Source organism: Cricetulus griseus, chromosome X (assembly GCF_003668045.3).
Source record: "Cricetulus griseus strain 17A/GY chromosome X, alternate assembly CriGri-PICRH-1.0, whole genome shotgun sequence".
In the NCBI taxonomy this organism is placed as follows: domain Eukaryota; kingdom Metazoa; phylum Chordata; class Mammalia; order Rodentia; family Cricetidae; genus Cricetulus; species Cricetulus griseus.
This window is the reverse complement of record NC_048604.1, coordinates 67,011,189-67,037,265: the sequence shown is the minus strand read 5'-3', so window position 1 is coordinate 67,037,265 and position 26,077 is coordinate 67,011,189. Positions and strand designations below refer to the sequence as shown.

At 41.4% G+C, this 26,077-nt stretch overlaps 1 protein-coding gene across 1 annotated transcript in view; it reads left to right on the top strand.

Moving 5' to 3' along the window:
- Positions 1-17,254, top strand: part of LOC103162738 (SH3 domain-containing protein C23A1.17) — a 37,332-nt gene extending 20,078 nt beyond the window's left edge. The window contains exon 2 of the mRNA XM_027432927.2: positions 13,002-17,254. Coding sequence (XP_027288728.1) covers positions 13,002-13,154 — 153 coding nt within the window. The 3' untranslated portion in view covers positions 13,155-17,254. The remainder of the gene's footprint in view (positions 1-13,001) is intronic.
- The last annotated feature ends 8,823 nt before the right edge of the window (positions 17,255-26,077 follow it).

The window sequence follows — 26,077 nt, the reverse complement described above, 5'->3', positions numbered from 1 at the left end:
GAGTGAGTAGTAGAAAGGGGAATGTTAAAGAGAAAGAAACCCAAGTAAATACAAAGCAATGGATTAATGCAGAGATCACAAATACCAAAAAGACACAGCTACAAAGGAAAAAAGAGAAAACAGCCCAAAAAAAGCAGAAAGCAGATGCAATAAAGAGAACCATGTGCTAAGAATGTAACAGCAGAAAGAAAAATGTGAAATGTTACGTCAAAGGGCTGACAAACATCACACCGAAAGTGCATACAGCGTGTGACCAAAAGGGGGCATGAGAGGCAGAAAGAGTGAAAGAAGAGCTAACAGAAATGGCAACCAGATAGAAAAAAAGAGCCATATCTAACCAAAACAAGGCACAGATCACACAGGCACCAGAGGTGAAAACAAGACAAAACTCTACAAGGAAAAAGTTAGCAGAGAAATTAGCATGGAAATAAGTAAGATACACTGTAGATTAGAGGAGGAAAAGACACACAAGGAAGACACAGACATCAAAGCAAGGAAGAAAGAGATACACAGCAAGGAAGAAAGACATACGCAGCAAGGAAGAAAGACATACGCGGCAAGGAAGAAAGACATACACGGCAAGAGAGAAAGACATACACGGCAAGGAAGAAAGACATACACGGCAAGGGAGAAAGACATACATGGCAAGGAAGAAAGAGATACACAGAAGAAAGACATACACGGCAAGGAAGAAAGACATACACGGCAAGAGAGAAAGACATGCACGGCAAGGAAGAAAGACATACACGGCAAGGGAGAAAGACATACATGGCAAGGAAGAAAGACATACACGGCAAGGGAGAAAGACATACATGGCAAGGAAGAAAGACATACACGGCAAGGGAGAAAGAGATACACGGCAAGGAAGAAAGAGATACACAGCAAGAAAGACATACACGGCAAGAGAGAAAGACATGCACGGCAAGGAAGAAAGACATACACGGCAAGGAAGAAAGACATGTAAGGCAAGGAAGAAACATACAAAGCAAGAAAGAAACACAAAGCAAGGAAGAAACACATACAAAACAAGGAAGAAATGATTACATCAAAGAAAAACTAGACACACAAAGCTAGGAAGAAAGACACATAAAGCAAGGAAGAAATGGATACATCAAAAAATTAAGACACACAAAGCTAGGAAGAAATAGATATAATGAATAAGAATTAGACACATAAAGCAAGGAAGAAACAGATGCATAGAACAATGAGGAAATAGACATACAACACAATGCACACTTAAAATTGAAGGAAGCAAGCAAAGTTCAACAATAAGAGGGTAAGGAAAAAAAAAAAAAACATGGCAGGGAAGGGGAAGAAAAAGTGCCATTAGTACAGTAATGACTCCCATACCGTTACTACCTATACTACTCCTTATAATAGTACATCACAGTCCCCTACTATACTAAGGCAGATGCTCTTCTGATTAAATGCATACTTTTTAGCTTAGGGATTCCATAACATGGAACCAAACAAGCATGTCAACTGTGCTCACTGCAGAATGTTTGTACTCACTTAACTTTGTACCAATTGACCTTATTATGCAACTCCAGGGTATACGTTTTACTTGCCAGGCACTATGTATGTTAAGCACTTTCCATTCATGATTTCACTTGACCTTCACAAACAGACAAGTCTTACCAGAGAGTACACTGGCAAAGGTCATACAACTAAGGAGCAGGAAATTTACACACAGGATGAAGACCTCTTAACATTCTGTTACATAGATTTACTGATTTCCATAAGTGCCAGCGTCACAAGTGACTGCATATTTTAATTGTTAGCTTCACTTTCCCTGTCATTTTATGAAAATGTGCTTGGTTTTTATATCCTTCACAATTATAATGTCTGCTTCAGAAACTTCGGTTTCTTTTTACATGAAATCTTAACTGTTAAATTCTCACAGATGGAGCAGAAAACAAATCCTTCCAGCAGAAAACAAACTACTTAAGGCTTTCCTCTATTTAAGCCTCTAAGAATGGCAGAGCACCAAGCCAAAAATAAGACAACTAGAGGCTGTATTCCTGTGTGATGCCAACTGTTGAGCAGATAGACTTTGAGTTGCTGCTGTGAACCCAGTTGATAATGTGGAAGCCTGATCATCCTCCGTCATGTATTTGGCCCTACTTCACAGCATCACATTAGACCACCACACTCCACCCAGCACCACCTTATGCCAATCCTCAGAGGACTGCGGTGCTGGCAGCTTACTTCATTCTGTTGTGGTGCTAAGATGCAGACATGTTGGTCCTTGGCTCTTAAAGCTGGCTTCCTTTCGTGATCCTGCAGAAGACCCAGCTTTCTGTACTGCTTTGGGGAAGGATGATGGATGACCTGGTAGATGGAGCTACAAAGAACAAAAGAAGCTGTGTGAATGTCAGGAAAGAAGTACTAGAGGGTCCTGGTTCTTTCAATTGTGCCTGCTAATAGATACTTCTGTATCATTTTCAGCCAGGTTTCCATTCGTAGTTAGAGACATTCGTCATCATTAATGTTAGCAGAAAAAGATAAGTTACTCACTGGATATTCTACCCCATGGGTAGCACCATGAATCTCGAAGCGTTCAAACAGCTGGTAAGGTTCTCCCCCAGAGCTTCCAGGGACTTTGAGAACCAGGTGAAACAGAATGACTTGCTCATGAAGTCAGTGCCACTACTGTGCAGCAGGGTTTCTCCTAGAAGAAAAAGAACCATATGAAGAGCTAAGTTACAGTTCTCTACTACACTGTGCAGCTCTACCCTACACAACCACCTTCAGTCTTACAGCAAGATGCTTCCTTGTTAGTCAGGAAGCACTTCTTATCAAAACAGACACAGGAAAATGATAAATATAACTCAAGTATGGGGCTGGAAAGATGACTCATCAGTTAAGAGCACTGGCTGCCCTTCCATAGATCCTGAGTTCAATTCCCAGCAACCACATGGTGGCTCACAACCAACTGTAATACAATCTGGTGCCCTCTTCTGGCATGACGGTGTACATGCAGACAGAACACTCATACATTAAAAAAAACAAAAACAAAAACTCAAAACATAACTCAAGTAAAAGACTGACTACATTGGAAAGCAAGACCAAAATTAAAATTATTTTTCACACTCAGGGTTAGGGTTCAATTCCCATCAACTACATGGTGGCTCCCAACCAACCATCTATAATGGGATCTGGTGCCCTCTTCTGGTGTGCAGGTGCACAGGCTGACAGCACGCATGCATGCATGCATACATACATACATACATACATAAAATAAAAGCTGACAAAAATGAAAAACAAGATCAAAATTAAAATTACTTATTGCACTATCCCATAAAACTTACCTATTGTGATGTAGGGTGGCTATCTTTGACTTTGTTGGGTTCAGCAAAGGGTCTCACTAAAATCTCCAGGGCTAGGGCTATTGTCCAATGGTGGTGAGCTATTCCCTTGGAGGATCCTCATGCCCCATCTCCACCTAGGGATCGTCAAAGGGAACAGGTCACCAGCACTGGAAAGCAACAAGCCCATACTTCTTGGGGAAGATCTGGAAAAGAGGTGAAAGAAAAATTATTGAAATGAAGTACATTGAGAAATTTGCTTCATTATGTAGTATCCAACAGTTGTGTTAATCCTGTAGACTTTTTGTTGGTGGTGGTATGGCTTGGAGGGTAGACCCTTACAGATTTGTACTTTATGTTGTTACGGCTATCGACTTAAGTGATATGAGAATTGCTCCCTCTGAGCTCCTTTCTGCCTTTATTCTCTATTGTCTACCCATGAGTAATCCTTTATATTATAGATTGTTTAAACTCTTGTACATTCAAATACACCAGGAATAAAGGAGTTAAACAAAATAGAGTTGAAACCAGTGCAAGGAGAAGCCACGATTTCTCAACCAAGTGGACTATGAAGCCACTTAGAAAAACTCTATCCAGATTCCGAGCTCTGTAAGAATCCTCCAGCGTGTTGCCCCTGACTGCTTTGAGAAATGTTATTTTAAAAGCTACATTAATCAAAGTACCTGTCACCTAGTTGTGGGGTGTTTCCCTCTTTTAATTTGTGCTTTAAGTAATAGCATGCTAGAAACACTGCCAAAATTATGCATCTCTAGCAACTGCTGTAGCATTGCACCTCCAGAGTTCAAGGATATTCAGAGAAACCAGAATTGTGACAGGCCTACAAAATGCCATTTATGATAATAGCTATATCTACTCTATCAAGAATACAAAAGGACAGGGGGCCAGAAACTAGCCTTCACAGGTTCTGTCTTTAGGCATTTCAAAACAGAACTGTTACAGATTCAGTTTGTCTAAGAATGGTGGGAATGATTTCAAGGCCTAATCACAAGGCAAATGTCTCATTGACTAAATGACTATGAAATGAGAAGAGGTGTGCTTTATTGATTTACCTCTCATTGTTTGAAGTGTAGATCAAATATGCTTACCACCCTTGGCACCTCAATGGAAACAGACCAAATATATGGTATAAGTTTAAAATGTACGTTTACATGCAAGAAGAAAATGCTGTAGGAATTGCTGGTTCTGCTTTTACAAGAGGCTGCAGAAAACTGAAGCATTAAAACCAGACAGAAATTCAAGAATAGGCACTTCTCCAAAGTACCTTTTTCTCCATATGGCCATGCAAATTATTTGCTGAGGTTGGCTAGAGCTTGTCCGGAGGCTCAAAAGGAAAAAATGTGCTGAATTTGAATGAAGCCTGTGTCAGCTGCCATCAGTCCTTGAGTCCCATGCTGGGATGGTCCCTGTGAAGAAAGAAAAGGCTTTCATTAGACTACAAAAACTGTTGCGGGGGGGGGGGGGGGGAAGCCCAGCTGGTAAAAGAAAACAACCCATTAGACCCTTAAAGGCAGAGATTATCTCAATCAGCCAAGTTAGTAACTCCAACAATACTTACTTTTGGATGCTGTCTATCATTCATCCTTCTAAGAGCAGTCGGGGCACAAAACCAACTCCAAATTCATCCCGGGAAAACCAATTCCAATGATAGTTATACCCTGATAACAAAAGATAATTGGATTAGTAGCAATACAATATTTATATGCACAGACCAGGGTTTCAGGAATTGGGATGGTAAGAACTTGGGATTGGGAGTTACAGATATGTTCTCATGGATTCCCCAAGTTTTATGAGTTGTGAAAAGGAAAAACAAGTCTTTGATATTGAAAAATGTGTCTACATTTCAAAGACCTTTCATTTCTTTTCCTTTTTTTTTATTAAATGTGTTTTCTTGTTCCCTGTTTTGTTTAAACTTGTGAAGTTCCCTGATGGCTGACTACACAAATATAGCCATCTTCCCCAGGAGTGAGCGGGTGGACAAAGGACAAGGGACAGGCAGAACAGGCTAACTAGACTGGGAGAGCAGGATGCAACCTGGGCAGCGGCTAGATTATAGGGCAGTGCACATGCAGAGGCCTGGTCTGCTTCTGTCAAAGGGTTTTGCACAGTCAGCTGGCAAAATGCACTACGTCCACTTCCCATTGCTTAATGAAGGTGTGGCTCATAGGCATCTTCTGATCTACTTGTTCTACTGGGTTCTTTGTGTACAAATTCCTAAAAGTCTGGGACAAGCTGTTGGACAGCTTGGGAGGAAGTTCATTCATTCTTAATGTAGTCCAGGCAGCCTGAAGATAGTTGCCAACTGTGAGAGCTAGATCATGACACGGTTCTATGGAGCTCTTTATTATGTGTACAGTATTCTGTCTGCATTTATCTCTGCAGGCCAGTAGAGGGCACAAGATCTCCTTACAGATGGTCTGGTGGGCTCAGGCGGCCTTGGGCGGGCTCGGGCGGCCTTGGGCGGGCTCGGGCGGCCTTGGGCGGGCTCGGCGGGCTCAGGCGGGCTCGGGCGGCCTTGGTGGGCTCGGAAGGCAGAGGCAGGCGGATCTCTTGAGTTTGAAGCCAGCCTGGTCTACAGAGTGAGTTCCAGGGCCTACAGAGTGAGTTCCAGGGCCAGCAAGACTACACAGAGAAATCCTGTCTCAAAAAACAAAAACAAAATGAATGAATGAATGAATGAATGAATGAATGAATGAATGAATTTTAAAAAAGGAAGATATGGAAAGCAGGAGGGTGCATAAACTACACCATAAAGTAGAATATAGCCAGGCTGGCTAGGAAAACTTATTCTTCTCCTTTGCCCTTTTGGTAAAATGATTGTCATCTGTTCTGGGGTAGAAATTCAGTAAAAATGGTTAAAAGAGACAAATTATTACATTTGTACCCCCAATTCCTAAACTTAATTCCCAAGCTCAAGCTTCTGGGACTCAATGACCATCCCTTGCCATCTTTGGCATATAGCCAAGTATAATGGTGGAGTCCTTTACTCTTAATATCTTTCCATGCCTCCAAGAGGTACAAACAGATGGCATTCAAATCAGCCAACTGAACTACTCAGATGGCACTAGTAATCTGGATCAAGGGTGCAAAGGAAGTACACTTTCTTCAAGAGGTCATGACATTCCAACCCCAGTAGACTTACTAAAATATTTATAATTCACAAGAGACAGTGCTTGACCATCATTTCCTAAAATGATTTCAAGTGTGTTTATATTGCATTAAGTGTTCAACAACACAAGCATCTCAGGGAAGAAATTATGTAAGATATCATCCCTTCTCATTTCAGTGTACTCTGGCATAGGCCTGGGCACACAATATTAACTCTACAATTTCATTGGCATAAATATGCATTGTTCATGAGTTGAGAAGAGCTTCTGCTCACTCTGTCTGACTTGCAGTGGCTGGCACTTAAGAGGAAGAAAATTGAATGGGAAGGATTGTTTAATAGCTACAAAGTAGTACTTACTGTATTCTAAACAGCCAGTCTTCTGTACCTGTCTGAAGAGCTGAAGTTCAACCTGAACTGGGTAGATTTCTTGATGTCCTTCTCAGAAAAATAGTATCGTCTTCTCAGTAACTTTGAAGAACTGCTGTGGCGATGACTATTTTCATCAGCAATGTCACATTAAATACTCAGCAGCAGACTGGCAAGATGGCTGAGAGGGTAAAGGCACTTGCTGCCAAACCTGACGATCTGAGTTTGATCTCCAGGACCCAGAAGATAGAAGAACCAGTTCCCATTGCTGGTCACTATGTGAATGCCTGAGTGTACATGTGAGCACGCGCGTGCGCGCACACAGACACACATGCACCCACACACACACTCACTCTCTCTCACACACACAATAATTAAAGAACAAAACCAAAAAGCTTAAATATTTGACGGCCGCAAAACATCCTTTCCACTAGAGACAGGCATTTTCTTACTAGGCAGATCTCTCTTCAAAGTGTTCTCTCAAGTGTTGGCAGATATGTTTTAAAATGTAAAGTGGGGAAACAGGCTCCATTATTTTAAAGTTCCCACACTTTAGGGTGGTTTCAAGCTATGAAATCATTGCCAGCATTTAATGTCAGATATAGAGAATTAATCAAATGTGATGGCCACTTAACATGTTTTCTCATTTAATCCTTTCACAGCCACCTTTTGAAAATAAGTAGGAGCTGGTGTTCAATATGTCGGACCAAATTTAGAAAGTTTGGTCATTTTCTTAAAAGATAATGACACTAAAGGCCATAAAGATTGATTTTTATTTTTAAATTGATAGCACAGACCAAACAAACATACTGGCCCTAAGCATTCCACTCTACAACTGCTTTGAAGGTATCAGAATAACAACACATAATGACTTAGCCACAGACTCACCACCCTCAGTAAAATGAGAGACACTGCTTGGTGATCAGATATAGAATATAAATAGCTATTTTACTTCAGCAAAGCTAATGATCACATAATCAACTTCACCTTGAGATCCAAATGTCTTTCTTAAAGCATAAACTTTCAACAACTTTTCTGGCAGTTGGCACTGTACAGTAGCAATATACAAAAGAGAAACAAGTTTGAATTTCTTAAGCAGGCAGCTGGTTCCTGGAGGAAGAATGTAAAGAAAGTGCTAGCTAAGCATCCTTTCTTTTCTCTGGGAGACAATTTTCAGTTGATACTATGTAAGGAAAGCCCCAAACAAAAGGTGGCAATCCAGCTCCCTGAGCAACTTGCCTGAAATATTTTTGCACAATAAAGCATTAATAAAGGTGGGCAGGAATGACCTTGGCCCTAGAATGTGCTAGCAAATGGAATCAAGAGTAATTAAGAAATGAAAACTAAAGAGCGAAGGTTCATCCACCTAGTTTTGGCCTGCTTTTGATATTTCACATGTATAAATACATCCAAGTAGTAGGGAGCTCTTGGGCAGATGGGCTGAACGGTGGGACAGTCGATGGGTACTGTGTTCATTAATGACACATGGGGTGTTTTGGGTAATGACAGAATAATGCAGTACAAGTGTTTCTATTCAATGGGTAGAACCAAGGAGAGTGCAACTGAATCATTGCAGCCACATGAAATGGGTAAACTCATGGCTTCTGGGATTGATGACTTTAAATCAAGAGAAGGGTCTTGCCCAGTCAATATTACTCAACAGAGAAGCAGAAGGGACGGAGTGATGGAACTGGGGAAAGGGTGTAAAATCTTCTTCAACAACTGGATTGTGAGAATTAGTAGTCCATAAGAGTGGTCCATGGACAAGCTAGGGGCTGGGCAGAGGGAAGACTGTGTAAAGGGTGAGATCATGGATATTTAGGGGTTTATATACTAGAGCAATGCAAAAGGGATGGAAACCTGGGTCATTGTTGGGTGTACAAAGCATAGACACACTGCAGCATTTTACTTTATTGTGCCAATGGGAAACTAGAGGAGGGGATTTGCTCAACATGTCAGAGGAGAAAATAAACCATCAAGAGAAGCCATTGTGCCTATTAGTAGTCCCAAAATAAGCCATTGGTCAGAGTCACTGTGCTCATTTAATAGTCCCAGATGTTTTAGATGGATCAGCAGCCCCTGCAGTAATACAAAGGGGGTATGAGAACATAGTATTCTAGGCATTCATAATTAAAAATATGCACACTAACAATTCAGGGGCTTAGTTGGTCGGTATCTCTGATGGTATGCAAAGAGAGTACAGAGGTCCAAGTAATAATTGGTACTCTCTACCACTGACATTATTGCACAGTAATCATCCAGATGCTGAGGTTATAAACAGTTAGCATTCCTCAGCTGCCCCGGTCAAAAGGTAGAAACTTAGGAACCCTTTCTGCTACACAGGTCCATGTGTAAGTGTACATATTAATATTCATGAGAAGTGCTCAAAATAGCTAACATGCCTCTGATGTCAAGAGTACAAGGATGTAAAATCCTATTCCAAAGGTAAGGATGGACAACTCTGGTAATGCACATTGAAGTCCAAATGAAGGGCACAAAGTTTTTAAAAAGCCTCTTTCTGCTTTAAAGCAGAGAGAGAGGATACAGGGTTTCTGATACAAGTGCTTAGACACTGTGCATTTGAACTTTCCACTTCCTGTGGAAGGTAATAAGGAAGTGAGTGGGATCCTTTTCTAGTGCACAGAGCAGGAGGAAATGCATATGCATAACATAATACATACTAACAGTCCAAAAGAAGGCAGCCTCGGTTGATCAGCATACCCTGCTATACTGCAAATGAAAAGGATGACTTTGTCTACTGACAAAGACAAAGGAAAATTTCCCTATATAAATTAATGGTCCACTTGCAGGGACCCTGGGAAATAACAGTATCCCTTGCAGTAGTGCAAAAGAGACACAGTAGTCTTAAAGGTAGTAAGGTTATGAATAACTGCAATTTTGCACATCAACTGTCCAAATCTTTGTATTAAAATGAATGGATCCTGTCCCTATTATGTACATTAATGTTCAGGGGACATCATGTGGTTAATTAAAGCCACACCTTTCATACATATATCAAGACCTTAAAGTAATGGACACTCCTAGAAATCAAAGGGCGTGGAAAGGAGAGGATATCCTTATACAGTGTCCAGGAAGATGAAGAAGCCAAGAGATTTGTGACCCTTGCTGTACTGCAAAAGGGTCTGAGAGTAGGATCTTATTCAAATGAAATACATCATGTGCATAGGCCCACTAATACTCAAGGTACATGGTTGTGGCCATTAATTAGAGTTTTACACTTTGACCATTCAAATATAAGGATCTTGGCAACATGCATTCCCTGATGAAAGGGAAAGGCATAAGGGTGAGGAGTGATTTCCTTCTGTAGTGAACAGAAAAGCACAGATGCAATCAGACATTAGCAAGCCACAAAATGGGACCTTATAGGTCAACACAACTGCCGTACTTCAAAGTGAGAGTAAAACTGATCCTCCTGAAGTTGCCGTCGTGTACATTAGCAGGTTAAGAAAGTGGCTTTAAGTGAACAACACATATTTCCATTAAATGAAGGACCACTGATAATATTGGAATTATTTCTGTACTCTCAAGAAAGAGACTACAGAGTTAGTGAGTCTCTACTTTGATACACATTCAGGAGTTCTGATCTAAAAGGCGCAACTGTGGACATAATATGTACAAGACAATTAAACTGTGCACATTTAACTGTGTTAAGGATCTTAAGTACTAGGCACCTCCTGCTGCAATACAAATGAGTAGCTAAGGTTTTTACACAATGCATACTACTACAGCAAAATGCACATTCACAATCTGAGAGAGTGCAGGGCATGGTAGACAACAGTTATGCCAGCACTTGTGAAGTGAAGGCTTGATCTGAGCTCAAGGCCAGCCTGGAAATTAAAAACAGAACAGATTGAATCTGAGGTCAAAGTTCTTGCTAAATAAATGAGTTTGTTTCTTTATCCAATGCCCAGGAAGAGGGACAAATGCAGCTGCGCATATAAAAACAGGCAGAAGTGGTGGCAATGCCTGTAGTTTTACTAACCGGGACTGAAATGCTCAAGCGTCTGCCCAGGATACATAAAGACTCATTCTCAAAACAACCACAAGGTGGAGCTGTAGCTCCATAGCAGAGAGCTCTACTAGCCTGCACATGATTAAGTTTGATCCCCAGCACAGCCAAAAGACCAGAACAAAGAACAGGCCTTATCAGTTGGCGCCCCCCCCCATTGTCACCCATTAAGGTGTGGGGGTATGAGATCTTGGTTAGTAACGCAGACTTGAGCAACTGCAGTTTACACAATCATGCAAGAGGCTTTAGGTAATCAGCACTCTATTAATGTTATACATTAAGGTTATACAAGGACCTTGAGAAAGGGTTCAGTTCCTAATCAGGATTATACACATAAACTGTCCCAGTGCCGTTTTCAGCTGAAATAAGGGAAGCTGATGGGACTAGTATAAAGTATTATGGACAAATGAATTGATTTCCATCAATTTAAATGATGTAACCTGGGATGATAGCACCGGTGCCAGCATACAAACAGGATATAGTGGCCCTCTTAATAGCCAAGGCCTTGAGAATTGGGACTAAGCACCTTAGTTGTCTGATAACAGACTTGTGTTTGCCCCTCTGCTGAATGCAAATGAGGCTGGACCAGATAGGGCTTAATCCAATGGATAAATTATGGGCAATCAAAATTACTCAGTGCAAAGAGTGCTCAAGACAGTGTGTGAGAAAAGATTACTGAGCACTGGTCAGAAAATGGGACTGTGACTACTGAAGCAATGACAGAATGGTTTTTCCTTCCTTAAAGGAGACTTAGGAGATAGTGCCTTGATGGCAGTTCTCTGAAATGAAACCATTGTTCAATTGGTGTTTCTTGATTAACATATGAGGGGCAAGAATTCTGTTATAATACTATAAGTCCATGGACAAGTTGGATTGTGTGCATTAAGTGAAAATCAGGACTCAGGCAGTCAGCATGGAGTGGGGGATAGAGACAGGATATCTCAGTTTTCCAGGATGAGTAATGGACACTGCATTTTTAGCACTCAATCAATGAAGATTGGAATATCTCTAAGGAGAAGGGGACTGGGGCTAGGGGACTGTGCCTGGGGCTGGGGCTGGGGCCTGGGTTGGGGCCTGGGCCTGGGGCTGGGGTGAGCCTGGCTGGGGCTGGGGGGCTGGGCTGGGCTGGCCCTGGAGCTGGGCCTGAGGCTGGGGCTGGGCCTGGGCCTGGCTTGGGCAGGGCTGGTTGGGCTAGGGCAGGGGGGTTGGGCTAGGGCAGGGGCTGGGGCTGGGGACTGGGGACTGGGGACTGGGGACTGGGGCAGGGCAGCAGTGTTTGCTGGGTCTTGAGAAACTGCATGCCACAACAGCAAGAAACCATAGAAAGTTGGAATGTAGGCATTAATGTTAATAGTAAGTCTGATAGAGAACACCAGACCACTACAACTCAAGGCTCCTGCCTGTTGAGTCAAGTCATTCATTAGTCAATGTAGCATCAAGGATGGTAATAAAAGCAAAGCCTGTAAATCTTCAGATACTCCTTTTGATATCCAATCACAAAACTAACTTTACAGTAATAGTATCTGTGTCACTAGACTCAAATTTTTAAGAGCCAGTAATTTTAGTATCATCTGCCAAAAAAGTTAATGAATTTAAAAGAAACTAAAAACTTTAAGGATTCTGAAGCAAAACTCATTAAAGGTAATTAAAATGAATTCGACAAGTAAACAAAGACCCTAAATACATTCCTATAATCACTATAGCTTTAAATACAAGCACTAGCAAACCACAATATCAGACTTATTGCTGACATCCAAAACATTCATGTATACCAAAATTCAACCCCAGCATTAGCCATGTATGTAGATGATCCTCTGGAGGAAAGTAGAATTCCACCTCTTGGCCAGTGATTTATTTGTGGTCCATTATGACTCTGGCCAGGGTTACCACTAAGCCCACAGCAGGCCTGGAGAACTGCTTGAGATCGAAGTGCTGGCTAAATCAGAGGCCAGGGAGTGAATAGAAAAGTCTTAGGCCACTGAAGCAATATAAAGGAATGGGGTGAAGCTTAGCTTGTACCACCATATGTAGAACACCGCAAAAGACCATCTATGACAAATCGGAGGGCAAGTGAATATGTCAACTGCCCGAAACAATCTTAGGTACTATCCTTGGGGAGATAGATACTTTAACTTGACCCCATCACTGATTCTCTTCTTTCTTTTAATAGGTGAAGTTTCAGTCAGCAACCCACATTGACCTCAACCTCAGGAGCCTCCAGCCTCAATTCTCTCAGATCGGATTGTTGTTCATCACCTCAAATGTTAGAATCACAAGCATGTGCTCTCGCAGCCAGCTAGACACTTCAAATAACGATGACTAAAGACAAATGTAAGGTACCAAAGTAACACAAGTCCTTGAAGGACAGAGAGTCTTCACACAGTGTACTACCATCCTCTACACCAAGTAGTAGTGCTCATTTTTGACTGGTTAAGTCAAGAAGCAGCAAATACTTCAAAATAGCGCCCATTTCTGATTAAGTCAGTTGGGCTTCGAGTGGCACAAGGTAGAACCAACCACTTGCTATCTTAATGCACCAAGTTCACCTTGGGCAAAGCACATCAAGACCCCACAAAACCTTCTCAAGACCCCATAAAACATGCCCAAGACCCCATAAAACATGCCCAAGACCCCATAAAACATGCCCAAGACCCCAGAAACTCTGTCTCAAGCCTGCACAACTTCCTCCAAGGGTGTACCTTTGAGGGTTCATCACAGAATAAACCGCCATCTTAGCCACTCATGACCATGTGCCACATTGTGCCCTGGGCTAATTTAGCCACCAACCTACCATGTGAAAAGCAAAGCCCACCACGTTATACTGCAGCAAGACCTTGAGCCCCATCTTCTCTTTTATAACCTAAATGCCCTACCTCCAATGATAACTATTAGAACAGAGGTTGGACTGTTGAATTTTGGGCACAGGGTCCGAGACGCCATTTTGATGACCATAAGAAGCACCCCTTAGAACTGGACAGAGTTCCCCAGCAATATGGAAATGTCCATTTCAAGCCCTACCCCTCTGCACATTTCACCTAACACCACACATGAACACGACAGCTCCTTGGTTTTCTGCTTTCGGTTACCATGATTCTTAAAAGAAAACCCACAAATCAAGTCCAAACCCACACATAAAAAGCTTTTAGCTGGTGGATAACACAATGATTGCCTCTGTCCAGTCCACTGTCCACCTCGACTCCCTAATTCTTGGCATAATTGGCTCGAGAATGCCCATATCATGCAGCAACCATAAAATGGCGGAAACGAACTTTCCACGCCCTGAACACTCACTCAGTTGAAGCACAAAGTCATTTTTCTAAGCCATAGGTTCACTCACACACAACCAAATGATCAGCAGCAGCAGCAAGAGGCATAGGGAAAAAAAGGATTAATTTTCCAGTAGGACAGTAACTCACAAAATCAGCATATTTCCATCCACTAAAAGCCCCGATGGGCAATGAAAACAAAATTTAAGCAGGTATCCACAGCCCCGATGGGCAAAAAGGAAAAGAAAACAAAAATTAAGCAGGTATCCGAGGCCCCGATGGGCAAGGAAAAACACTAAACCCAGGTATCCAAGGTCCCGATGGACCAAGAAATTCGGTTTGTGTGGAAAGCAGGTATCCATGGCCCCGATGGGCTAAGGAAAAAAAAAAAAATAAAAGCAGGTATCCACAGCCCGGATGGGCAAGTTTTCTAAGACTAAAAAGAAGAAAAAGAAGAGGAAGAGGGGATAAAACCAGAAAGGATGAAAAGGCAAGTAAGTATCCACAGCCCCGATGGGCATGGGAGAAAAACGGAAGGAGGACACAATGGTCAGGTATCCGTGGCCCCGATGGGCAAAAATATAAAAATGGAGTAAAAATATAGAAAGGTAAAGGTAAGTCCACACGAGAGGAGGCAACAAAGTGCCTGACAAAGAAATATTCATTAAAAAAAATGAAAAATTGCCTAAATATTACAAATATCAAGATATGAAGGAAGTATCAAGAAAAGCCCACCAGAACATTTAAAATGTTCAAAAGCATTTTGTGGAATCTTGATATAATTCCTTAAACACACCATAAGGCATGGTGGTAGGGGAACTAAAAATGTTCCCAGAGACCCTGTTATATAGGGAGAAACCTCACATCCACAGAAGACTGCTTTAAAATATGGCCGCAGTCGCTGGTTTTTAACCGACTAAAGCGCTGAAGGCGGAGAGAACAGAAGAGGAGTGGCCACACAAGGGGATGATTGCTTATTGGCGCTTCAGCTCAAGCAGCGATCTTGAATAAGAATAATTAATATGAAGAATAAATATAACGGTACCAAAACTCAATGACCGGACCAAATTTCTAAATTTCCACTATTTGATGTGATATTGAAGGATTATCCTCTATTTTATAGCTTATGGGAAAGGCACATAAACGTTTATATAATGTATGTGAGGTCACACATCATGTATATGCATATTTTCTATATATCGCCTACTTGGACATCTCACCTTGTATGTCTTGGAGACTAAAAGTTCTTGTGGATTAATTGGTGAGCTCATGGTAAGGAAACAGAGGAATGACTTCACTAAATGACCCCTTAGTTCCTAAATTATCAGGGTATTTAGTTGTGAACTAGTTGTACAGCTTAAGCTCAGAGTTTTGGGTCGTCAGCATTTTTGTACTTTCTCTGGCAATGGAATGACTCCATATTTTGAACTGAAAATTCAGCAAAGCGGTTTACTTACTAGCAGTGGCAGAAAATAATTGCTAAAAGCCAAAGGAAAGGTTGAGCCCAGTAGTGGTATAGTGCTTGCCTTGGAGAAACAGTTAACTTAGAGAACTGTCAAATTTTATTCATTGAGAAACACTGGATAGCCATCTGAAAGAAATTTGATACCAGGTGTTAGAAAATCAAAGAATACGCTGTCTTCTGGTTGATTCAACTAAACAAAATAAATCACTCCTTATTCTAAGTTATCTTTAGGCATCAGATGAATAACAAAGTACACAAAATTGTTTTGCTTAGGGACCTTCCAAGTACCTGCAATTCACTAATCCGGACATCGCGGTGGTTCAGGTAAGGATGGATGGTCTCTATTACAAAATGAAGAAACCCTGTCTCAACAAAAGAAAATGAAAATAATAAATAAATGAATGGTACACACAGCCTGAATAAGCCAGCAGGTGGCGGCATGAATCTTTCAAAGGTATTTGAAGGCAGACTTGGAGTCCAGAAAGATCTTAATTAATCTTCGATTAAGATCTTAATTGAAGGCCAAAGGCTACTTTGACAAGACCAGGTGAAAGAAAGCCACTCAGTTGCCTGGAATTGAAAGAGCCCAACTTGTCAAGGCACTAATGCTAATATAAACTTTGCTGGAACAATCAGGAGGTACATGGAAAACCTCCAAAATCATTACCAGTGATAATTAGTCAAAGAGATGGGAACATGTTACAGAAAAATAATAAGACCAAGGAAAGGCTCCTTACAGCTAGGAACAGCTGTCTCCACAATGTATGTGGCTTTGTATAAACGAGGACTTCTAACTTAGAACTTTCGGATACTGATCACAGTGTATGCAGCCAGTGTGCCCTTTTGTGGGGATGTTAGAGAGAAACTTCAAATAGAAGACGTAAACTTGGGTTCTGTCCTCTACATAGCCCCAATTCATACAAACTTCGTTAGTCTAGCACACACCATCTACTTCAAGGTATGTCAGGGTTCTGAGACATTTTCTAGTCTCATGAGAAGCATGAAATGCTGTGTCAAAGCTCAGTTCATGCACACTTAACTACGCAATTCACTGTACATGAAACGCACTGTAGTGAAGCATCTCGGGTAAGATGGCATTGAGGCTTTCTCTGGGTAAATGTGAAGAACCAAGAAAGAGGTGACAGGACCGCTAAAAAGCAAAGAGAAACAGACAGGGAAGTTAAATAAGAATGGTCCTCCAAAGTGCAGAGAGATTGGAGCACTCCGTCCTAGATGTCTTCATCAAGCCCTTTCTCTCAAGGCTCAGGGGTCTATGAAGAAAAAGCATCGGAAATATGGTTAGAGCCAGAAGCGGTGAATAACTCCAAGGGAAACAACATCATTCAGACACAACAGGACTGGTTTGGTTTGGTTTTTAAGAAAAAGAACATGAAAACATAAAGTTGGATGCGTGAGGAAGAGTTGGAAGAAGGAAAAATGATCAAAATAGATGGTATGAAAAAAATTTTAAAGGAAGAAATAATGCTCAACACCACCACTGACTATGCGCAGGAAGAAACTTGGAGCCACAATCATACGTAGGTCAGGCAGTAATGTGATTAATCACATATTAGCAGCTTTGGCCTCAAGAAATCCACATCTTGCCAGCCTAAAATCGGGGGCGGGGGGGGGGGAGGTTGGTCTGGTGTAAAAAAGTTGAATAAATAAATACTTCCAAAGTTCAGAAATCAACACAATTTTGTCTAAATTACATCCAAAGCAGTCTCTAGATCCAGTGCGACACAATTCTTCACATCAACTGAAAAGAAAAGCACCAACATTCATATCTGGGGGGGGGGGCGGGGGCGGCGGCAACAAACTCCCGAATAGCTAACACTGAGCAAAAGAAAGTAATGCTAGAGGTGTCAAAATAACCTGTTTCCAAATTGTGTTACAGAACTGCGGATGATAGGCTCATGCCTATGAATCCCAGCACTTGAGAGTTGGAGGCAGGAGGATCTGAAAGAGCCACATAGAGGATTTGAGACCAGATTTATCTATATGACACCCAGTTTCAAATGAATAAACAAGTTTTACCATGAAGTAAGATAGCGTAGAGGACATAGAGTCAAACATACAACTATAATCATTGGATTCTCGACAAAGGTACCAAAACCGTATGTTCAAGACATAAAGCCACTTCAAGTGATGTTTGGCATAGTGGGTGTCTACGTGTGGAAAACTAAAAGTACATACGTATCTCACCCGTCACAGAATCAACTGATGATGACCTACCATAGATACTAATTTAAGAACTGGAGCTTTGAAACTTGTGGTAGACTAGGTGGTAGCAGTGCACGCCTTTAATCTCAGCACTCAGGAGGCAGAGGCAGGTAAATCTCAATGAGTTTGAGGCCAGCCTGGTCTACAAAGTGAGTTTCAGGAGAGTCAGAGCCAGGACTGTTAAACAGAGAAACCTTGCCTCCAAAAACCAAAAGAAAGAGAGAAAAGAAAGATCCCCATAGGTTCATATATTTGAAAGCTTAGTTGTCAGGAATGGCACTACTAAGAAGGATTAGGGGGTATAGCCTGGTTTGTGGCAGGCTTGAGATCCCCAAAGGCACATGTACTTGAACACTTATACATCAGGGAATGGCACTACTTAGAAGGATTAGGGGGTATAGGCTTCTTGGAGGAAAATGTGTCACCTATATCAACCCACACACCTATGAACACCTTTTGACAAAGAAGCTAAAAATACAAAACGGAAAAGCGAAAATCTATTCATCAAATGATGCGGGTATAAGTGGCTGTCAACATGTAGAAGAAAGCAAATAGACCTGTACCTTCTGCAATGCACAAAACTCAAGTCCAAATGGATCAACAACCTCAATATAAATCCATCCACACTGAACCTCATAGGAGAGAAAGTAGGAAGTACATTTGAACACATAGGTACAGGAGACCACTTCCTAAATTTATCACCACTAGCACAGTCAATGAGAGCAACAATTGATAAATGGGACCTCTGAAACTGAGAAGCTTTTGTAAAGCAAAGAACACAGTAAGACAGAATGGGAAAAGATCTTCACTAACCCCACAATTGACAGGGCTGATCTCCAAAATATACAAAGAACTCAAAACACCAAATAATCTAATTTAAAAATGTGGTAAGATCTAACTAGAGGAGTCTCAACAGAACAATCTCAAGTGGCAAATAGACACTTGAAGTGCTCAACATCCTTAGCCATCAGGGAAACGCAAATCAAAACCACTCTGAGATTCCATCTTACACTGATCAGAATGGCTAAAATCAAAAACACCAATAGCAGGTTATGCTAGAGAGGCTGTGGAGACGGGAACACTCCTCCATTGCTGCTGGGAGTGCAAACTTGTACAGCTGCTGTGGAAATAAGTATGGCAATTTCTCAGAAAATTAGGATCAACCTACCTCAAGGCCCTGCAATAACACTATTGATCATATACCCGAAGGAGTCACATTTGCTCAGCTATGTTCATAGCAGCATTATTTGTAATAGCCAGATCTTAGAAGCAACCTAGATGCCCCTCAACTGAAGAATGGATAGAGAAAATGTAGTATATTTACACAATGGAGTACTACTCAGCGGTAAGAAACAATGACATCCTAAAATTTGCAGGCAAATGGATGGAACTAGGAAAAAAATATCCTAAGTGAGGTAACCCCAAACAAGAAAGACAAATATAGTATGTATTCACTCATAAGTAGATAATAGACATAAACCAAAGATACCCAGCCTACAATCCATAACCCCAGAGAAGCTTGAACCCTTTTCCAGAAACAGAAGCAGATGCAGAAATCCACAGCTAAGCAATAAGTGGGCCAAGTTCCTGGAGTGCAATCCAAATGAGGGAGAAGCAATATGATAGTATGAACAAAGGACTCACGACCACAGAATCGGCTGAGATCACTGACTCTGGTCTGACAAATGGGGAGCCTGCATAAGACAGGACTAGACTCCCTTAATATAGGTGACAATGGTGTGACTAGGACAATATATGAGGCCACTGGCAGTGGGTCCAAGACCTAACAGTAATGCACAAACTGACTTAGTGGAGCCCATTCTATAGGGAGAGATACCTTGGTCAGCCTAGACACAGGGGTGTGGAGGTAGAGAGGTGCCTTGGTCCTGCCTCAACTAGATGATAGGAGAGACTTAATAGACTTCCTAGGGGAGGCCTTACCCTCTCCGTGGAGCAGATGGGAGGAGGGTGGGAGTAGAGGGTTTGAGGAGAGGGAGGGAGAACTGGGATTGGAATGTAATAAATTAATAAAGCTAAAAAAAAAGTTCATTTATGAGACTTGAGACATGGTTCGAGTTCAGAAGAGTTTTCCATTCTTCCAGATGTCCCAAGTTTGAGACCCACATCGAGTGGCCTATAACCACCTATAATTCCAGGTCCAAGGGAAGTTGTATTCTGTTTCCCATTGGCACCCTTACAAATGTGGCATAAACATTCACACACATTCAGATAAAGTAGAGTGTTTACTCTACATACACAAAGCCCTAAATTCGAATCCCCAGCGTCACATAAAGTAGGCATGGTAGCACATGTCTTATCCCAAAATGAGCTTAAAGCAGTAGGAGCAATGTTCAAGGCCATATTTGGCTACATGGTGTGTTTGAAGCTAGTCTGGGCTATATGAGACCCTGTCTTTTCAAAGTGCCGTGATCACGGTGTCTTCATAGCAATAGAACACTTAAAGACAAAGCTATTAATGGAAAACAATTCAACTATAGGCAGTAGCTTATGAAATAATTGCAAGAATTAATAAGTGGGGTTGAATCAAACTTAAGAGACATTTACACAACTTTCAGAGTGAAGAGCTACCCTATAGTACAGGAGAAAGCCTTTTGCAACTATTCATATTTAGTTTTTTTTTTCAACTTTTTTTATTTGAATTAGAAACAGGGTTGTTTTACAGGACAATGCCAGTTCCCTTCTCCCTCCCGTCCTCTCCTACTCTCCCCCCCCCCACTAAAACCCTACCTATCACATATCCTTTCTGCTCCCCCTGGATGGTGAGGCCTTCCATAGGGTGTCATCAGAGACTATCGTATCCTTTGGGATAGGGCCTAGGCCCACCCCCGTGTGTCTTGGCTCAGGGAGTATCCCTCTATGTGGAATGGGCTCCCAAAGTCCACACCTATGCTAGGGATAAGTACTGATCTCCTACAGGAGGTCCTGTAGATTTCCGAGGTTTCCTCAATGAAATCCATGTTCCTGGGGTCTGGATCAGTCCCATGCTGGTATCCCAGCTATCAGTCTGGGGAGCAAGAGTTCCCCGATGTTCAGGTCAGCTGTTTCTGTGGGTTTCACCAGCCTGGTCTGGACCCCTTTGCTTTTCACTCGTCCTTCTCTGCTACTGGATTCCAAATCAGTTCAGTGATTAGTTGTGGGTGTCTGCTTCTACTTTCTCCAGCTGTTGGATGAAGGCTATAGGATGGCATATAAGACATTCATCAATCTCATTATCAGGGGAGGGCATTTAAGGTAGCCTCTCCTCTGTTGCTTAGATTGTTAGTTGGTGTCATCTTTGTAGCTCTCCAGACCTTTCCCTAGTGCCTGATTTCTCTGTAAACCTAAAATGTCTCCTTCTATTATGGTATCTCCTTTCTTGTTTTCTTCTATTCTTCCCCGGACTCAACCTTTCTGCTCCCTCATGTCCTCTGAATCCCTCCTCTTCCTCCCTTCTCATTCTCTAGCTCTCTTTCATATTTAGTTTTTGAATATGTTTATTCATGTGTGTTTTGGGATAGTGTACTCACATGTGAGTGTACTTGCCCATGTAGTCTAAAGGAAAAATAATAAGGTGCCATTCAGGCAAAGCTTAATTTAACTCTTAGCAGCTACACCTACCTATCAGAATAGTTCAAGTCAAAATTGCACCAACATGGTTCAGCTACATTGCATGTGGCTTTTATGTTCCTCTCTGAAGCTAATAAGGTAGAGATACTAAATTTAAAATAAAAAAATCTGAAGTTTTCGTGTGGATTATTAGTGTCTTCTGTTACTCTTGCTTCTATAAACTCTAATAGATGGATTATTGCTAGAAAAATATCTCATTAGCTATGTGTCTGGTGCCTTTATTCAGATGATGGGACCATGTTGTATTCACTGTTCACTTCCAAATCTACGACTGAAATTTCCTGTTTATATAGCCATACTTCTAAACGAAGCTGGTGCGCTGGAATTCTATGTGTGTGCCATCATGGTTGACTCACTGATCATTTTAAAAAGCAGATTGTGGTGTGTGTGTGTGTGTGTGTGTGTGTGTGTGTGTGTGTTGTTCATGTGGGTATATGCACATATATGAGTGTATTCTATGCTTGTTTGTGTGTGTGATATTCAGATGGGTGAGTGCATGTGTTAGTGCTATACACACACACACACACACACACACACTCGGATACTTGCAGAAGCTGGAAAGAGATAGCAGATGCCTGGAATTTGAGTTACAGGCAGTGATTAGCATGAGTGCATTTGGAAACCAAACCAGAGAGTAGCATCAGCTGGCCTCCCTATCATCCTTTGCCTTATTATATGACACAGGGTATCAAAGAACTTGGAGTTCACTGACTGCTTGAGGTTGTCTGTCCAATGAGATGCATGTCTCTGCACCATCAGGATTGAATGAAGTTACAGACATACTACTGCCCTCAATTTTTTTGTACTAAGGACCCAAACTCAGGCCATCATTCTTGTGAGGCAAGCACTTTACTGCCTGGATCAGCTACTTTTCTGCTGTAACTAGACCTTTGAATTACTTGACATTTAAACATTTCAAAGTGTTTGGAATCAATTAGTCAGAAGCAACAAACATTTGGAGGAGGTTTTTTTTTTTCTTATTTCTTATATTTCTATTTTGTGATTTGAGCATGTGTTGAGATGCTATCTCTTCTGATTTTATATCAAGATGGGGGTGTCTTTGTCGTGAGAAATTTCCCTTAAAGTCTTAAACTCTAGTACTACTCACTGAAGAGAAAAGCAAACTGCAGTGACAGCTTCAAAACAGGCACTTAACAGAAATACAATAAATACAAATGAGGAGAGCTAGACAAGTGGCTTATACCTGTAATCTTAGCACTGGGGAGGCAGAGTCAGGAGAATTGCCATGAGTTTCAGGTCAGCCTGAGTTACCCTATCTCAAAAATAAGCTGAGGCTGAGGAGATGGCTGGGTGTGTAAAAATGCTTGACATGCAAGCATGTAACTTCAACTTGCTAGAACCCACATAAAAGCCAGATGCATAACCCCAGCACTCCTGCAGAGACGGCAGGAGTTGAGACAGGATACTTACCTGAAGTTTGTGGGCCAGCTAGGCTGGCATACATAGTGGAAAAACAAAGAAACTCTGTCTCAATCCACTGACATGTAAGGTTGTCTTTGGATTCCCCTACATGATGTTCTCACCTAACTCACACATACCATCCACAAACATGCACCACTAATGATAATAATAACAACAATAAATCACTTTTTTTAAGTGGTCAGGCCAGAAGATCAGCAGGGTAAGTATCACTTAATTTCTATAAATGTACATTTGTGGTGTCCTTCTTTGACCTAAGACTAAGAAACAAGGCCTTTCCATGAAGTTGTTCTGATTTAAGCTGGACATGTTGGCTCACTGCTGTAATCCTGGCATGTTGAAAATTGAGACAGAAAGATCAAGAGTTCAAAGTTATTCTCAGATCTAGCAAGTTTGTGGTCAGTCTAGGCCACATAAGACCCTCTCTCTTGCCAGGCAATCATGGCACACACCTTTAATCCCAGCAGTTGGGAGGTAGAGCCAGTTCGAAGCCAGCTTGGTCTACAGAGCGAGTTCCAGGACACAGAAACCCTGTCTGGAAAAAACAAAAAACAAAACAAAAAACAAAAACACAGACCCTCTTTTGAAAAGCAAAAACAAACAAACTAATATGTATGCATGGAGTGCATTGGGATACTACGTACATACATAATATGAAAGCAGTCAGAATGGAATTTGACCACTGTAGTGGGCTCCTGTCCTTGTTACTGGGGATCCTATGCCCTGAGACTCCTTAGTATGAAGTTCATTGCCAGTTACATATTCTGAATTTAAAAGAGCACAGTTTTTTTAATGGTTGTTGAAGGTGCATGTGTATGAAGATGACCATGTAGGCCAGATGAGAGTGTCTAGTTTCCTGTAGCTGAAGTTAAAAGCAGTTGTGAGTGACCTGATATGGGTTCTGGGAACTATAACGCAATCACACACACATTCATGCACACACACATACTGACATTAGTCTTTCGTTATCCATCTTTTGTGAGAAATATGATGCTGAAACATTTTCCAAGAGTCTACAGTGTTTTTTTTTTCATTTTCTCTACTGCATATTTTTCAAAACAAAATACTTTAATCTTCATGTGCCACTGTTGGTTACTTTTTTCATGCTTTTGCTGTCATAAACAATAATTCTTTGCACTGACCTATTATCTGAAAGTTATTCACCTACACCTGTTGGGTTATTCTAGCATCATGCACTGAGAAGATTGTCTTTGCTCCACTGAATTGCTTTTGCAACTTAGACCAGCCAAGGTCAATTGGACAGGTGGTCAGGCAGTGCTTCTCCTCAGCAGCCCACATCCTTACCCCCTTCAAGCTGCCAAGTTGCTCAAGAGGAAATCAGTTAGATAGATGAAGGGACAGAGGGGTCAGTGTCTTTGCAACTTGGCGGTGACTGTCGTTCTCTCATTATTTTCTTGCGGAAGGAGCCTTTTCTTTCTCAAAGACCAGGAAGAGATCTGTTAACCCTGCTCCCCAAAAGTGGAAATGAAGCCAAAGGAAAAGTAAGAAAGAGAAATCTTCAGACCAAAGGGTATCAGCCTAAGCAAAGCAGGGAGCAACCAGGAACAGAGAGAAAAAAATTAACCAAGAAACTGGCTGCAGAAAATGGAGACTGAAAACCAGAAACCTCTCTGTCAAGAGGACAGAACCACATCTGCTCTTCACACCTGTCGGTCTTGTCAGGGTTCCCATCTCCCTTCTGGCACAGCCCAGGGGATTGTTTTTAACAACTATGTTATAAATGCCAATGCATACTAACCACTGAATCCTCCAGCTCCCCACTATCTTGCATGTGCTCCTCGATTTCTACAAATCTCTCTCTCATATGCTAGTCTATTGCTTTTGGTTTTTTGACCCTCTGAGATTCATCAGAGCCATCTATGTGACCCCAGATTTGGCACTATTTATTTGAGACTCGTGGACTCAGCAGAGGAGACACAACTAAAAACAGTGATTCTCTTCCCCTTGAATCTATAAATAGTCAATAGTTCTGAGGTATAGTGCAGGACCTGTCCCCTTACCTTGACTGTTGGTAGGGCAGGACTTGTGTTGGCTCAGTATAAATAACTGAAGTTGGTGTGAGTTAATGATTACAGTGATTGCATTAAGTATAGACAATGGCATTTTTGCAGCCCTTCACCCCATCTTCTGCCTAAACATGACCTGAACAAGGATGACGCCAATGGACAGGCTAACAATGAAGGGGGAAAACTCATGAGGTCTTAACCCTAGACAAAGAACTACAGGCAACTAAGGAAAGCTGAGAGCAGGGAAGAGCACATCAATTGGTTATCCAATACCAAGTGATCAGTCCTGAAAACATAGATACAAGTGACATTATACAGACTGAGCAGGTGCGCGTATATTTACAAATACATAACAGTAATTAAAAGGAGGCCATGAATTTGAAAGAGAGCAATAGGGGTAGGGAGATGTGCATAGGTAGGTTTGAAGGGAAGAAAAGGACAGGGAAAATTATGTAATTGCATTATAATCTCAATAAATAAATAAAAATTTTCAAAAAGATCTCCCAACTATTGACAAGCTTACTATGCAACTGAGGATGACCTTGACTTGATCCTCTTGCTTTTATTTGGGGGATAGTCTGTCCTGGGAGGTTTTGCTGTTCTTGGAGTCCAAAATGCCTAAAGATTTAGTAAAGTAAGTTATCTCTGAAAATTTAATGAAATGAAATAATTTAGGAAGACACTCCTTCAGCTATTAACATGTCTGTGCATGTCAAGCAGGAGTTGGAGACAAAGGAAAAGACAGACCCAAATTTCAGGTCTCTAATCCTGTTTGTTACCTTGTGAAGCCAAGTGGGGCATCAGGGCCTTCTGCCAAAGCAATTTCTGAGAGCCTGTTATCACAGGGCATAAATTTCCAACAGCAATTAACTTAAATTATTGGTAAGAAAACAGGACTATTTCCGAGACTGATAACATATTGTCTCCTATATTTTGCATGCAACTTCATGGTTTGCTTTTAGTTTTGCATTTATTTTTTCTTTAATGTAGTCTCATGTAACTCAGGCTGATCTTGAACTCACTATGTTGCTTATGATGATCTGAACTCCTGATCCTCCTTCCTCACCTTCCCAAGTGCTGGGATTAGAGGTCTGAACCACTCTGTTCAATTTTTCCTAGATTTTCATTAGAATAGAATAGCTTCACTAAGGAAAACATTTTTCTAGGGCTGGTAATATGGCTCAGTGGTAAAGCTATT